This window comes from Spea bombifrons, chromosome 1 (genome assembly GCF_027358695.1).
Source record: "Spea bombifrons isolate aSpeBom1 chromosome 1, aSpeBom1.2.pri, whole genome shotgun sequence".
Classification (NCBI taxonomy): Eukaryota; Metazoa; Chordata; class Amphibia; order Anura; family Pelobatidae; genus Spea; species Spea bombifrons.
In genome coordinates, this window is record NC_071087.1 from 129,586,691 (window position 1) to 129,603,548 (window position 16,858).

The 16,858-nt window shown below is 34.6% G+C and overlaps 1 protein-coding gene across 1 annotated transcript in view; it reads right to left on the reverse strand.

Annotated features, from left to right (window-relative positions):
* Positions 1-1,166: 1,166 nt before the first annotated feature.
* CHSY3 (chondroitin sulfate synthase 3) overlaps positions 1,167-16,858 on the reverse strand; it is a 150,543-nt gene continuing 134,851 nt past the window's right edge. The window contains exon 3 of the mRNA XM_053473644.1: positions 1,167-3,180. Coding sequence (XP_053329619.1) covers positions 1,618-3,180 — 1,563 coding nt within the window. The 3' untranslated portion in view covers positions 1,167-1,617. The remainder of the gene's footprint in view (positions 3,181-16,858) is intronic.

Consider the following 16,858-nt stretch of genomic DNA (forward strand, 5'->3'; position numbering starts at 1 on the left):
ATTAACATTTAGATGTGTGATAGAGACCAATGCTATTGCTTTATGTGGAGTGATCACCATACCAACCAAGGGAAACTTCCTATTGACAGACTACCCTTTAATGAACTCTGCCTCAGAGGAGTTCTTTAAATATAAAGCCCTCTACATTAGCAAATATTTGGGGTATTCTCCATTTAAGCCTGAAAATGTGGGGATTCTTTGGATCTCAAACTGCAAAATATTGCTTTTTATTTTTGTGTGCTTTTTTATCACATGCCTTTGCAGTATTCACATCCAGCAGGGAGCCGCAGATGCATGGAACCAAGGTGCTTGGTAATGGTGTTAGGATAAATGTGTGTATGGTGGTAGAGTGAGTGGGTGTTAAAGCAAGTTTGATTGTTAGCATGTGAATGTGTTAAGTTTCAGGGGGTGCCAAACAAATACTGCGCCCTGGGAGCAGTTATCCTGAGCACACACTTGACATACAGTCTAAATTTTATCATGTTTCATATATTTCAGATTTTATTTTGACCACTGCTTAATTAATTCATTTAGGAATTCTTCCTACAGAAAATGTTGCTTTAGGTCTGCAATGACTCGGATTGTTATTAAGAATTATTGTACGTTGTCACAAGGCAGGTTAAATTGTATTTAATCCTCAAGTTCATCCTGTCCTTGTTTTGGGAATGCTAAAATATATCTTTTATATCCTAAACCCTTGTCTATTATGTTATTAAGGCCAAATCTTCCTGTTTTTTTAAGATTACTTAATAAAAACCACAAAACACATTTTCTTTGGTGACACTAAGTAGCTTTGCACCTTAAAAAACTATTAACTCTCACAACATGAGGGCAAGTCAATGGAAATACAGGTATTATTAAAAAAAAAACCACACATTTTGCATATTTCTGAAAAAGAACAGTCATCACTGTCCGTATAAATATTACTGTTCATTTAGTTTATCGTCTTGCCAGCAAATAAAGGACAACGATTCACAAAAAAAGCATCTACAATGTACAGTACTTGACTTTTGAAATAATTATGTTTCCAGAAGATTGGACCGCTCATATGCATTCAGACCAAAACACTGAAAACTGCACAAGTATTAAAACGTTTAGAACCTTGGTAACCAGTACCTCTTGCTCATGAAAAAAATCTTCAAATTAGTTTTAAAAAATAAAGATACAATTATAGTTATTTTTATTTATTTTAAAAATCCTAATGATGAAGAAAAAGTCATTGTTTATGTACGTAATTCTTCATATAAATTATAAAACTCAAGTCTCTTCCCTAATGAGAAGCATAATGCACTTTTGTGGTACCTTTCCAGCAAATATTTGTGTCACATTAACAAATGTAAGAATTGCCAATATGGTGTCCTACTACCTTTAAAGAACATTCTTGTGGGACAGGCATTAGAAATGTGCTCCTAAAGAGTGCCTTAGCCTCTTTTATATGTTTTCCAAATAGAGATACTGGAACTGGAAACACTCCATCTTCAGTAGAAAAAACATCAGTAGAGATTCTTTGTTTATGTGATCAACAAATATGCTTTGGAAGACATCGAGGAGTTTATGGACGATGGTAGAAAAAAAACATGAGGTAAACTCCCCTTGAAGGCAGAATTGGTTGACATGTCAAGAGTGAGTTCGGTTGTATCCAACACCTAAATGTTTTTCTAACCAAATTTCAGCTAACTGAGCTGCAGATGCAAATGTACTAGCTTTGGAACCTAAGCACATCTTGTACTGCTTAGGATTTAAATTTGGGTCACATTGCACTGGATGAAAAACATGAACTACCCCAGTTTCTTGACTCCGAAAGGCCTTTAGACCTGAAGCTATTACTTTAGTAAAGAGGTCAACATCTTCTAATCCCCAGCCTTGGATAGATGTATCAAAACCACCTACATTCAAGAGATCGCTTTTATATATACATGTGATACCAAATCCATAGTCTCTCCAGAACCCAGTTTTCTTTGTGAAGACAAAGTTACTGTCTGGTGGGGGATTTCCTCCATAAGTTACTTTCTGGTCATATTGGCTGAACACAATTGGATAGTAGACTTGTTGTCCCTGAATAGTATTATCTCTACACCTTTGTAGGAAGTCTGATGTGAACAGCAGGTCAACATCACAAAAGAGCAGCAGTGTGTCATTATCAAATTGGGAAGATCCTTTATCAAGACTCAGACCCCTGGAAAATTGTCCTGACATGGTAATAATCGTTATTTCAGCCTGTGGATACTTGTTTTGGTATGAGGCCAAAAGCTCCATGTGCTTGTTGGAATCTGAACCTGTATCAGGATTGGATAAAATAACAACTAGTTTTACATTCTGCTTTGGGATCAAGCAGACATTTTCAAAGTTCTCCATAAATCTCACAAAGATATCATACCTTGCCGTAAGCGGGACAAGAATATGTATTTTCTTTTCATTGTTGTCTTTCATTTCCTTGGTAACATGAAGTGAAGAAAACATTTTTAGTGAGTTAGAAAAGAAGGAAAACGATTGTGAATCTGTATTTATATTTTTCAAAACACTTTCAACATCCAGCTCTTCTTCTTCTTTGAAAAAAAGCTTGCTAAAAGACTGTTGAAGGTAGGCATGTCGCCTAATGGGCACAGTTAATTTCCTACCCTTATGCCTTTTATACAAAAGCAGCAAATCTAATACATATTCAACTCCATACATTGGGTGCACTCTGCGATATCCATACTGGATTTCTTTAAAATCAATCAGCCTTCCCCTGGACTTGGAATTCTCATTGATCATTTCCATCACTTGCATTATAGTGTCATCTAAAGACACCTTTAGGTGGTTGTTTAGACTCTGACAAGGTGGAACATTTGCAGACATAGAATAAAGATGTTTTCCAGTTAGAAACTCCCACTCAATGACTTCATTACGTCCCCGTGGCTGAAATCTATTAAAAGAAGGCAGCATTCCAAGTTGTAGATCTTCCTTGCTTATTTCAGTGTTACTAAGCTTGCTCATAAGAACACTTTCTCTATGAAGCTGAATGGTGTGAAATCGTAATTCTGATATTTTGCGGCTCAGTATGTAATTATGCAGTCGATACTGATAGGCTGGTCTTTTATTAGGGTGCAAAGTTATAGCTTTATGGATTTTGCTGTTGTGCAGATCTTGAATGTATCCTTTTCTGTTGTGTTCATAATTTTCATGGAACAATTGTTGCATCTGAGAATAAGATAGAAGAAGATAATGAGGATCTATATGTATAAAGCACAAAACACATCAAATTCAAAAATAAAGCTTTAAATATAAAATACACCAGGGTTAAATAATCCTCCTACAAACACCAATAATCATATAAGGTGTGTGCTCAAAAAAATAAAAAGTAGAAGAAAGATATTAAATTAAATTGTATTGCTTGGTGATCATGCTTTCTTATTACCTCTTTGCATAAATAAACAAAAGAAAAAAATGGAAAAAAGGAAAGAAAAATTGGAAAAAGAAAAAACTAAATCAAAAAGCTAAAAAAGTATAGATAGATAGAAACACCCTTTATACTGTTAATGGTGTTTGCAGATCTATAACAGAGACCTCCAGCAAGGGGAGAAACACTCATTGTCATAGGGGTTGCACAGAGGAAGAGAGACACATCAGCAGGTAAGTGGTGTAAGCATGGAGGTTTATTACCACCATATAGACACTTATTGCAGACAATAAGATCCAGAAACTTTTACGTTGTGTTTTAGGTGCAATTTAAAGATATTTTTTAAAAAAGTCTACTCATTGGGGGTCCATTCACTGAAAGGTGAAGTGGTCAGTCTGGTTGATTTGCACAATATATTTAATATAACAATAGTAATATAAATAGTAATATAAATAAATAAAACAGTCCTTAGTACTCATTATTAACCAAAGGAGGCCAACAATTACATCAGTCTTCCCCCACCATATAAGTGGTGGAACAGGGTATAATTAAATCAACTGGAGGAGAATGGTTCCTTCTCATAGAAGAGGATGAGGCCCATGCCGCTCCAGATGCTTTTTCAAAAATAATGAAATCAGGATGGGGTAAGGGGAAGACAGGGCATGGGCTTTGTGCTTCCTATGTGATATTTTTATAAAGCTTAATCCTGCCTATGCCCCAAGGCTGGTTTAATTACAATCTGCCCCACTTGATGCGGGGAAAGGGGGTGATTGTGGCCTATCTTGGTTTATCGGTTTGTGGAATTGCTGGAAGAGATCTCTTCAATAACACTCCATTATGCAGAGCTCTGTGATATAATGTCATATCCAAGCACCAACAGGCACAGGGAGGTTGACAAAACACGTTTTGTTTTGGATATTTGTTACATAAATTAAATATAAAAAATACATGATCATTATGTTAAACAAGTCATGATAAAAGAGGACTTATTTCCTATATAAATATACACGGAAATAATCCACCGTGATCAAAATAAAATACTTTAATATTCACATTTTCCTTTAGTAAAGACTAAAATTATCGAGAAATGTTTTTTTTTAAACTGTCTGCATTCTGAACCATTATTAAATGTTGCATTTGGATTATTTTACCACAATACTTTTTAAATTGTATAGTTTACGAGAGAGCTGATGTTAAAATCCCATGTGTTAATCTGTGAAAATAAAATTTGCTCCATTGGAGAAGATGAATCAGGAAAAATATTCCAAAATGCTATAAATCTACAATGTGAAGCATCTTTATATACAATCAGGAATATGATCCAACTGCTCAGTACACACGTATGAATAATACACAGTTCTGACTGCTCAGTGCACATCTGCTCAGTTTATGTACTGACAACCATGTACCCATTTACCAGAAGATTTGTGCCAGCACTTCCATTAAGTTCCTATAAATCCTTACTGTTATGCAACAACAGAAAGTGATCTAAACAGTGACAACAATTCATTTTTTCCATAAATATATTTTTTATAGAAGAACAAATCAATGCAACCCATTTTAATCACAAAACGCTAATGAAAGACACCTGACCATTATATCAACAGGGACTTTATGCTGAAGAGTACACATCAAGACATTTTGGGCAATGCTATGCTCCCAACTTCGTGGGAACAGTTTGGGGAAGGCCCTTTTCTATTCCAGCATGACTGTGTCTCCTCAACCCCTTCAAACACCTTTGGGATGAACTGGAAGAGGGATTGCAAACCAGGCCTTCTCATCCAACATCAGTGCCTGACATACCTGGAAACGTCTGGGCTCCGGCTACCCGGAGCCTTCCCTTGCAGGACACGGCCAGGACTGCCCACTGATGTCAGCGGGCAGTCCCGCGATGTCAGCAGGCGGTCCCGTGACGTCCGTGGGTGGTCCCACTGATGTTGGGTGCGTTCCCCATTTAAAGGGGAAATGAGCGGGACCCGGAGGAGTCGGGTGTTGACCTAGACAACCAGAGAAGCGGTGCTGGTCAAACCCAGAGATTTCCCAGGTATTCTATTCTCATAGACCTAAATCCCTCCCAGAAGAGTGGACGCTGTTACAGCTGCAAAGGGGGATAAACTACATATTAATGTCTATGTATTTAGAATGCAATGTTATAAAAGTCCCTGTGGGTGTAATGGTCAGGTGTCCCAATACGTTTGCCCATATACTGTAGCTAGGTCTACTGCCAGTGTCCTCAAATTGGCCGTAAATTCAAAACTTGCATATCCCAACTCTGACTTGGAAATGTATTATTATTATAATTATTATTATTATTATTATGTTTAAAAATAGGAAACTGTAATATTATATACACATTTATCAATCTAATTTTACATACATATATTGTCTAACAACTTTATTATCATCCACAAAATGAATGGCGTGACAGATTCCTCCAACATGATTTCCTTGGGTAGAGATTGACTCCTTAATAGGATACAAATCCTCCTAATGACATTTTAAACCTAATTACTCTAAGGGCTAAACAACACTGGTACATTTTCTTACTGCAGTGCTTTAGCAAGAACAATTTAAAGAAAATATGTATCATGGTTTTCTGTGGGGAAAGCTACATGGATCACTGTAACAGAGACAATACATTTTATTGAGACTAGGCGTATTTTTCCACTGACAACGCCGCCATTAAAACAGTTTTTGTTTCTCCTAATTTATTTTACAAACTTTGGGTGTTTTAAAATGCAGTGCTATTTATGAAAAATGTACAGGCCATGGGAATGCCATGAAACAATACATAATAAAATGACTAAATTACTCATTAATAGGGTCCAGGACACCAAACCTCTCAATATGGTATTCTGGATTTTATTGAAAACTGAAATACTTGGTACTTGAGTTATAAATACAAACCATATAATGTTTGATTACTAAACTATGGAAATGCTAATGTTCTATGTATCCTTGCAAATTTAATAGGATAGCTACCCACCAGAAATTTCTGCTCACAGTCTGTGTGCTACTTGGTACCAGGCGCCAACATTTTAAATAAGCGAGAAGGAACAATGACTTGGAGGACTTGACAGTATGCATCTCTAGTGGGCTTTGCTCAAACTCTACTGATCACAATGTATAGAATTGACTAAAAACTTAGTCCATGTATTACAAAAATTTAGAGTGTTAGATAATGTTGGGGAAACCGGATAGAAATATAATTTTTAGGCGTATGTTGATTCACCATGGTTTTCCGACAATATTGCTCGACCTTTACGGATTAAAACTTTTATGGATCCTGTATATTGTAGAATGTTCTTTCAAATGCTTCCATAAAATTTCTATTTCGTTCTTTCATGCTTGTACAGTACATTTAATAAATTATGTGGTTTGAGACAGAAATCTCCACTGAATCAACAGTACCTATAAAATAATAAAGATTATTTCCATTGCCACAGCATTTGGTGGAGTGTTTAAATAATTCCTGCCAGCATAAGGAGTCATTTTCTAAAGTTGTTTCTTACTCGCATCATTTCAGGCAGATTTTATTTTCCTGATGATTAGACGCAAAGGGGATTAAGATCATCTTTTCTCTAACTGACATTATTAGCATAAATTTTATCATAAATTTTTATCATCCCTCGAGCTGACATCAAATTAAAATAATATAAGCACAGCAGGTTCTGCACTTAAATATTTATATAGGATACAACACAGTTACACTATAACTTTTCATACAAGTTTTACTTCTGAAGCCTACAAATTGCTATATAGAAATATATAGGCAATCACAATCGTGGAAATTGGTTAAAAATGCTCTAGAATAATAAATATGTCATTGAAAATATGGAACCTTGTGGTGTGATTGGTAGTAACCATAAAAAAGGGGTTTGCTCTGCCCCATAAATACTTAAAGTCCTTATGTTATATAAGTTTATATATATAATAAACTTGTGCAGTAAGATTTGTACAAACTTTATTTTTAACAGAATCTGCAGAATTTTAATGGAATTTGCGGAATTTTAATGGAAATTTTGTACGAATCTCCAATTATGAGGAGGATCATCAACGAAACAAAGGAAAACGAATGGCAAAATCACAAAACATTCGTTAAGATTTGTTAATTCATTTGCCACGTTTTAGCACTCTTTGATGAGGTATAATCATTAAAAATATTGGTGACAAAATTAGGCATTCTACTGTGCTTGTACACATTGTGTTTTAGTTCTTAAAATACTGTTCTCGAGTAGAGTTTATTAAGACGGTTGCACATTTATGCTCCTAGCAAAACCTCTAGTTTGTGGACAACACAAAACAATTCTTAAATTCATTGATACATATTGGTGACTAAATGACGCTTTTGACTGTGCTAGCGCACAGTGTGATTGTGTTTTAGTTGTTGAAATGCAGTTCCTGAGTAGAGTTAAACATTTATACATTTACGCTGCCAGAAAAACCTCTAGTTTGAGGACAACGCAAACCAGCAGATTCATTGATAGATATTGGTGACAAAATTAGGCATTGAGCTGTTTTTCCCCATTTCTTTTGTGAAAATGTAATCCTGTACTAGGTAGCTACATGTGTCTGTCTACTAGTGTCTGCACTGGGCCCGGTGCCCTACTACTGCTGCTCGTCTGCCTCCTTCCTTACTTTGGGGTAATCAATTATTTTATTTTTGTGCATATTGGTAAAATTCAGTCCTGCATCAAGTAGCTGGATGTGTCTATTTGCCTGTGCCTGCCCAGGTCCAGTGTCCTTCTGCTTCTTGGTTTCCTTCTTGAATCAGGGGAATCAGTTCTTTAAATTTTCTGTATATTGTGGAACTTCAGTTCTGTAACGAGTGGCTGGATGTGCCCCGACCCAGTGCCCTACAGCTTCTGCACCTCTATCTCCTTCGTTAATCTAATAGGGGGCCTCGATATTTTCTTAGAAAGGCATGGCATACAGGGATATAAATAGAATAACATTAATATTTAAGAGCTTCTTGATCCAAGGAGAAATCCGATTGCCTCTTGGAGTCAAGAAGGAATTTTTTCCCCCTGATGGCAGAATTCGAAGTAGCTTAATTAGGTTTTTTTTTGCCTTCTTTTGGATCAAAAATAGGAAGGTTAGGTAGAAGGGTTGAACTTGATGGACTTAGGTCTTTTTTCAACCTTACAAACTATGTTACCATGTAATTATTTTACTTTTTCGAATATAGGGGAAATTCAGTCCTGCACCAAAGGGCTTCGTGTGTCTATCTGCCAGTACCCGACAAGGACACATGCCCTACTCTGTTGCTGCTCCTCAATCTCCTTTCTTGCTCAGGGATTGTCAATTATTTTATTTATTATTTTTTAATATTGAAGTCCTGAATGAAGCCCTGAATGGAAATGGAAGAGGGAGCACTTAAAAAGTTTATTCCTATTATTATTGAACGTCCTGGCATTCCAGTTTTTAGCAGAGTGACACAGAACCAATATGAACAAACATATTTATCATGAAAATAATTCAGCAAAGTTTTGGTGATAAAAATAGAAACAGACACAAGACTACTAACCCAGAATGTTTGTTCAAGGTTTAAAAGAAAACAAAATGCAGTTTAAAATCAGCTGAGAACAGATGTTCACAGATTAAAAGAAAATTTAAATTGAGTTTATTTTATGTTTTTTTTTTTAAAGATTTCTTTATTCAATCAGCTGGAGTTATTTTTAGAGCTTATAAACTATAAGAAAAATATTGAAAACATCCATCTGTGCATTTTAAATGCTTATTTGTTGCTTTCTTTATAGAAACTCGAAATGCATTTAATTAGTGTCTTTGCTTGTAAATTGAACAAACGTTGTTACTGCAGTGTTTTTAAAAGAATAAATACGTGTGCGAATATTCATAGCATATATTTTTCCTCCTACAAAGCCAGTGGTTTCATTTGAACCCACAGAAATAAATATGCCTAACAGTTATTGCATCGTACAACTCTCAAATACATTTTTGATACGTTTAATCTGTTGCATAGTTGAAAACCAAAAATGTTCCTAAAACCTTAAAGTGCCAGTAAACGTTAAAAATATCTTTTTTCAATGTGCTTTTTTCAACAGACTGTAAAATCTATAGGCTGCTTTCTCTGGGCACCTTACATTGCTTGCTTGCAGACAATGAGAATGCTATTTCAACTAGATCCCCTCCATCATTTGTAAGCTAAAGCAAGTGATCTTAACTGCAAAAACTGGGAGTAAATATTGCTCCATTAGCCCCTGATCTCAGTTGACTAGTGCAACCAGCTTTAAGTCAGAAACTACAAAAATTAAGTAGCTTCTTAGTTTTTTAGAAAATGTATTTTTTTAAGATTATCATGTGCACTATAATCATGATGAAAATCAATATCAAAACAATTAGATTTTGTGGGTTGGAATGAGTAATCTGGAAAGGAATCAGAAGTCTGAAGTAATATTTCCCTTTCCATGCCAGTAATGTACTCAGATAGAAGCCAGGACCAAGCGCAGCAGGAAAGGAGAACATGCCATTTGCGGAATGGAGGCCATTGTATTCCTATAGCAAATGCATCTCACATCATCGTAAATGTCCTCACTCTTGTTGAATGCATCAGTGTTCAATTACGTTTTACAAAATATGTACATTCTCAGAAAATATAAGGTATGAAGTCATGCGCCATTACAATTTCTCATGTTTCTTCCTAACCACTTAAAGAAGATTTGAGTTTATATAAACTTTTGATGTGTTACTTTTGGTTTCCCATAAATGTTTAAATTTTAAAATGATGAAGGCAAAAATCTTAAAATCTATAATGCGTTAACCCATTTTCAACAATTTAAAGAAGATTATTAATATCTTAATATGGTTTAAAATATGGTACAATATTTATTTTCATAGTTTCTAGAAGGTATAATTTAATAGCTTATACGTTCTTTATTTCTAATAACTAGGTTTTTTAAAATCCTGCCACCCCCGGAGGGATATGAAACTCATTATCATTAAAGTGTTACTTTCATCTTATTTTGTTCCTGTCCCCTAGTGTGTCACATTATCATCTGCAGGCTTGCGCTTTGATTGACAGTAATGTCAGAAGAACTGTGCAATGCACTGGATAATCCATCCCCAACAGCAATTAGCGGTCAGACAATAACTTGCCTATAAGAGTGTACAGATGGGTGAAAAGTTCATTTAGTTCTGAATGAGTATCTCCCGAAAGTAGCAAATTGACCTTGACAGAAGATATTTCTGCTGAAAACAAGATGATGAATAATGTTACTACATGATTGAGCAGCTACTTCTGTAATGGCCACACATATAGCCACAGCAGCTGAAAAATTCCATCCACATCAAACTCTCCAAGATATCCCTAATTGCAATGATTTTTAAGCTACACGTACAATAATGTCATATATGCACACACAGGTATATCTTCCCCATGAATTCCGCTCCATCGTTAGCATTCTTGCTTTCAAAATAGAAAGTTTCAACCATCAATACATGGAAGCAGGCTCTAACCAACCATCAAAGCATGATGTAAATGTGTTTTGGAAAGTGACATCATGCAAACGGCCATGAGGCTATCACAGCAAGTTGGTGTTTTGTGCTCACCTAATTGACAAGAGATACAGATATGAAAAAGAGGATGGCAAAAGCTGGTGAATTTACACAGCTTTACACACGTAAACCTTATCATTAAATAGGGGCTAACATAAGGGATATATAAAAACTTAGAGGCTCATTAATCTTTCAGGCGGAATTACAATACGTCGAGGAGATCCCAGCAAAAGAATAATACAGATGTATGATGATCCTAAGTAAATCATATTCATATAAAAAGATTCAACTTAGCACTAGTACGTCAAATACAAAATATGCAAGGAATGGATGGCCACCATGCCCACTTCTATTTACATTGCCCTTTGAAGCAATGATAATTTAATTGGAAACTAACCTGCAACAGCAATTTAATGAATTTGGGTTTTTATGCATGCATTGAATAATGTGATGGTGTGATGATTCTTTCCGCTAACCTTTATTATATTTATAGTTATGTGAAGCATTACCTAACCTGACCATTAATAAGAATAAATCAAGCACTCCCTCTCTTCCCATCCCCTTTCATTACTTATTAAAAGCTGTAATTTTAAATGGCATTTCTCCAGCCTAAAATAATCTGGAGTCTAACTGACCTCTAACTATGACTTCTTCTCTGCTGCCAGATCATTGCCTTGAGTGAACACATAATCACAATGAGATGTACAGTATACTTTTGCACATCATGCATTTAAACTGCAGGCACCTAATAGCAAACATGTTAATTGCATTAATTAAATTTGCTTTTTTGTCATGGGACTATTAAGTGTTTCCAGCAAAAACTGTGGAGGCAAAAAGTTGAATATAAAAATTGGGGACTTGGGCAATCAGCAGTAGTAGGGAATGTTGCAATTAGCTATTATAGTGTTAAATTCAGATGGGTAGGTGGTAGAGCACCTTTTAGCAAGATTATTTTTAATCAACCCATACAATATAGTTGTTACAGGTAATTTGATGACCTTCCTGTCATGCAATAATACATATTTACATCCATTCTGAAATTATGGAAATTACCCAATATACCTCAAATTTCTATAACCTTCTTCACTGTTTTACTGTTTGTGTGCATATTCAGTATTTCAACTGCTTTACAAATATCCAGATTATATCTAAACTGTTCCCATGATCTATGCTTTATTGTAAAATTAAAGGCAATCTGCATGCGCCTACAGCTATGTTTGAATGTAACCATTTTAATTAGTAAAAGCTAATACCTTCTGTTTATAATTTGTTGCAGAATGTTGAAAGCTAAGCTTGTGAGAGTCTGCTTGAAGCCTTGTTCTGAAGTCTTCCAGATCTTGAGCAACAATAGTTCATCTGGTTTCTTCCAACTGTAGCGGAAAATAATTCTTTAGGATTTCGACCACCAGATGTACCAATTCATGACTAATCTATTGTATTTTCATTTACTAGTATCACATAGTAAATGGAATTCTTCAAATGGGGTTGTTCTAAGAAAATCATCAAATAAGAAGAGTTTGGGAATAATTTTACACAATGAACTTGAGGAACAGTGCACAATGTCCTCTGCTGCAAGGGCCAGTAAGACTCATGGAAGAAAATATATTTATACCGCTGTACGAGTCAATGGTAAGACCCCCACCTTGAATATGCAGTGTAAGTCTGGGCACCTATTCTTAACTTTCCAGTGCAGAGGTGGGACATAGGAACTAGGTGGGACATAACTAGGAACGCCATAGTTATGAAGAAAGGCTGGAAGAGTTGCATTTGTTTACACAAGAAAATAAGCATTTTATAGGTTATATGATAATATGATATAATACAAACACATATGGAGCAATACAAAAAATGTTATAATGACTTTGTCATTAATAGGACTGCACAAAGAACATGAGGTCCTCCATTCAGACCTGAAGAATTTTTTTTTTTTTTTTTTTACAGTTAGAACAATAAAGATGTGGAATTCACTATCTACAGAGGCTGTTTTATCACATTCAATAGATTGTTTTAAATACAGGCTGGGTGATTTTTTCAGCATAGATGAACAAACAGGGATGTAACTGCTTATATGGACATGATTAGTTTTTTATGATTAGCTTTCTTATTAATAAACAGTGGGGTTGAACTTAAAGGATTCATGTAAAATAACACTGATGGTAATGTATACTATTAATTAACCGCTGCACAAGCAGCAGTTTTTTGTGCAAGAGGTACCTTTAGAAATTCCCTACCTTGATTATAGGCATACCAAATAACATTTTTTTTGATATTATTCTTAAATGTGATATTTTATAAATGATTTGATATAAAATGTTCCTTGCCATTTGTACTAGATTATAATAGAATACACATTAAGCTGGTGGTATCCTAAGTTTCTGAAGCCTGTGAACCCGTAAGAAAGTGATGTTAATGATCTGTGTCACTGTTGTGAGTTGTGGCCATAACACAAGAGGGCTGCACAGCTAGTTGCTACGCACATTGGTAACCCTGTTTCACATCAATCACAGAGTGACTTGCAAAACAGAATTTACCATTTATATGAGGACACACTCCTATAGGCTTGTATGTAGTGGAAAATTGATTATAATGTATGAGAATTGGCGATTTGTCATAGTTTATTCAATTAGACTGCTGTCAAAGATTCCAGCCATTCAGGAGAACATACTGCAGAAACATAATCAATACCTCCAACTGAAATTAACATGGAACCTATCATATACAAAAACATACATAAAAAAAACCTTATAGTACTGTGAACTTTGTAACATTAAGAGAATGACTTATCAGCATAAAAGTGAAAAGTACTAAATGAGCTTCTGCTAAGTCATTCAGTGACCATCATTGCACAGATTAAAATGTAAAAAAATAGCTAGAAATTGGCAACAAACAATAAATATTAACATAGAGAAGGTGGTTAATCAATTAAAACTCCAATGCTTAATGGAACATGGATACTATCAAGCGCATCAGAGTTTACATAAATTTAATTCAATTTGGAAACCCTGGACAGATAAATATCCAATCAGCTATGGTAACTTATAATAAATTAATTAAGACTTGAGCTCTTTAGTATGTGTGGATGAGGTATGAATGATATATTTATGTTATGTTATGCTAGACCATGAGATAATATGTGAAGTATCTCGATCTAGCTAAATTTTGTATTATCAATGCTAAGATGCCAATCTACATTACAGATAGAATATAGATGTACTTATATGTTATTTAAAGAATTTTTATTATCTGTATTACTGTTTTGTATTCATGTTTTATTATCTAATGAAAAAAAAAAAGATAGATAAAACGATATATTGGCTTAGACTACTAACATGTAAATCAATTAGTAGTGACAAATTTTCCTCAAGCCATTCCTCTTTGATTGCTGCACTAGGCCTAGATGCACCACTAAAGCAGCACTCACTGGAGTGTTGGTAAACTGAAGCACAGCTGGGTAAAGGTGTTTAGGGCTTTAGCAATCATCGGAATCGCACATAAAATATCTGAAGCCCCCAGCCACATGAGTTGCTTTTGTACCTACTTGTCATGGGCATCACTCGGGTGTGCTCTTGTTATATGAACATTTCATAATTTCAGATTTGAAATAATTAAGAAGCTGTGGTTTCATGCATTTATTAAATAATATTAAATATTTAATATTATAGGCATCTAACATTCAATTTTGGATTTTAGAACTAGATCTTTTTTGGAATTCCTTTTTGACATAAAAATGGTACATAATTGTATTTATTTTGCAATGCATGCTGTGCGAGCCAATCTTTACACAATAAACACTATAACCCAGCTGCTGGCTAGATATAATGGGAGATACAGCCTTCTGCTTTGAAGTATACCTGATAAAAATAATAAGAGAAACAAATGTACACAAAATAGTACAAATGAAAACAAAAAACACTTTTTTTTCTATTTTCTTTGTAAAAATACACACACTAAGAGTGTGCATATAGTCATTCTATTCTATCTGATCTTTTCAGTTAATAACGATAATGTTTCAGTATCTATATATATATTCTGTAGTAGTGATATAACATTGGCTAATACTGAACAAGATATATAACTCTGAAGTCAAAGTCATAAAAAGGACTAAGGCATATTTTATCTCTGGCAATTTAGTTAAAAGCTTGAGAGCTCTGTGCTGCAATGGAATCATTTATGATTGAACTTTTGCTCTGTTGAATTCAATATCAACCTTTCCTCTAGATTGTACTGTACATCTAGCTATTTTACATCTTCTACTGGGAACTTGTGAATTGGATCCATTTCTTACCAAGTAGCCATGGTTTATGCATTTCTAATACACATACACACATATTATAATATATATCTGTTTGCATCTTGACAAAAACAGAAGAACCAAAAATATTGTTATTTTTCCACATTTCTATGAACTGTATACAAACAGGTTGATGTGTGATATATGATTTTAAAGTGAAACATATCCAATGAGTATTTGGTAAATCATTTTATGATCATCTGTGTTAATTTCTTCTCAAATTGAACAGCCATAATTACCATATCTTCGTGTGGCCATATCTTTCAAATACCCGCAAAGCCACCAACACTATTGGGGTTATGTATATAGAAATTGAATCTGGCAAAACATGGATTTATTAAAGGAACAAGTGGAAAGCTCTAATCACAAAGACCATTCCTCTCTTTACTATGGACAACTTTTTTGCAGTAGAATCACATTTTGTACATATTTTATTTGCTGGTGGTACATATTCAGGTACGTATTATACCATACTGGAGGAGTGGGTCTCACGGTAGGAAGTTCCCAGTTAGGGGAATTAGGTGTCTACCTCTTTCTGCTTCTCTGATTTTTCTGCTTCTCTATTACAAAAAAATGTTTTTTTCTTCATTCATGAGTTAAAATTAAAAAAAATTATCTATATATACAGTGCTACAAAATCCCTGACAAGCATACCTAGAATTGATGCTGTTTTGAAGGCAAACGGTGGTCACATCAAATACTGATTTGATTTCGATTTTTCTCCTGGTCACTGTTGCACAGTACTATATATATATATATATATATATATATATATATACACACACACACACACACACACACACACACACACACACACAACAGTTCTAACATAATTGCAAAAGGGTTTTCTAATTAGCGAACAACATTCCTATTCCCCAATTCCAGCGGAGCACATGAATGATGGCTACTAATAAACGGCCTCTGTACGCCTATGAAGATATTCCATTCAAATCAGCCATTTCCAGCTACAATAGTCATTTACAACATTATAAAATAACACTTGTTTTACATTCAGGATACACATATGCCTTTCATATGGATGTTCAAAATATTAGGACACACATGTTCTCTATACTAGATTTAGTCCACTTTTCATACTCACTGTCCAAAATATAATAAACACAAGGAGTGGGGAAGCATTAAAGTGGAGAGTGAAGGACTGAATGCACAGAAAATGAAGAGCTACTGGAATGCTCTATAATTATATTACCACATTTTAATATTCAATATAATTATCCTTTTAGTCATCATATGTTTATTCTTATAATTAATAAATGCAGTGTGTTTCAGGTATTATAAAGTCTGTAGAATATGGGTATCTTTTATATTTATGTTTGCTGCAAGAAGAAACACAACCAATGATTATTAAACAACTAGTTAATAAAGAGATCAGAAATCTTGCAGGGTCATAGGTTTAATAGTCCAATTAATGTAAAAAAAAAAAAAAAAAAAACATAATGGCCTTCATTCAGTGACTTAACCTTAGTTGGCCTGAACAGTGTAACAAAATACACAGTAAGTAATTCAATGGACTGACTAAACCTCATAGGACAATCAAACATTAACCCTTTCAATAACATATCAGCCACACCGCTACTCCTGCACTACTTACACAATACTAAGCGTGTTTTAACACCGCTTACAATTTCCATCACAACTTTCAAATGCACCCA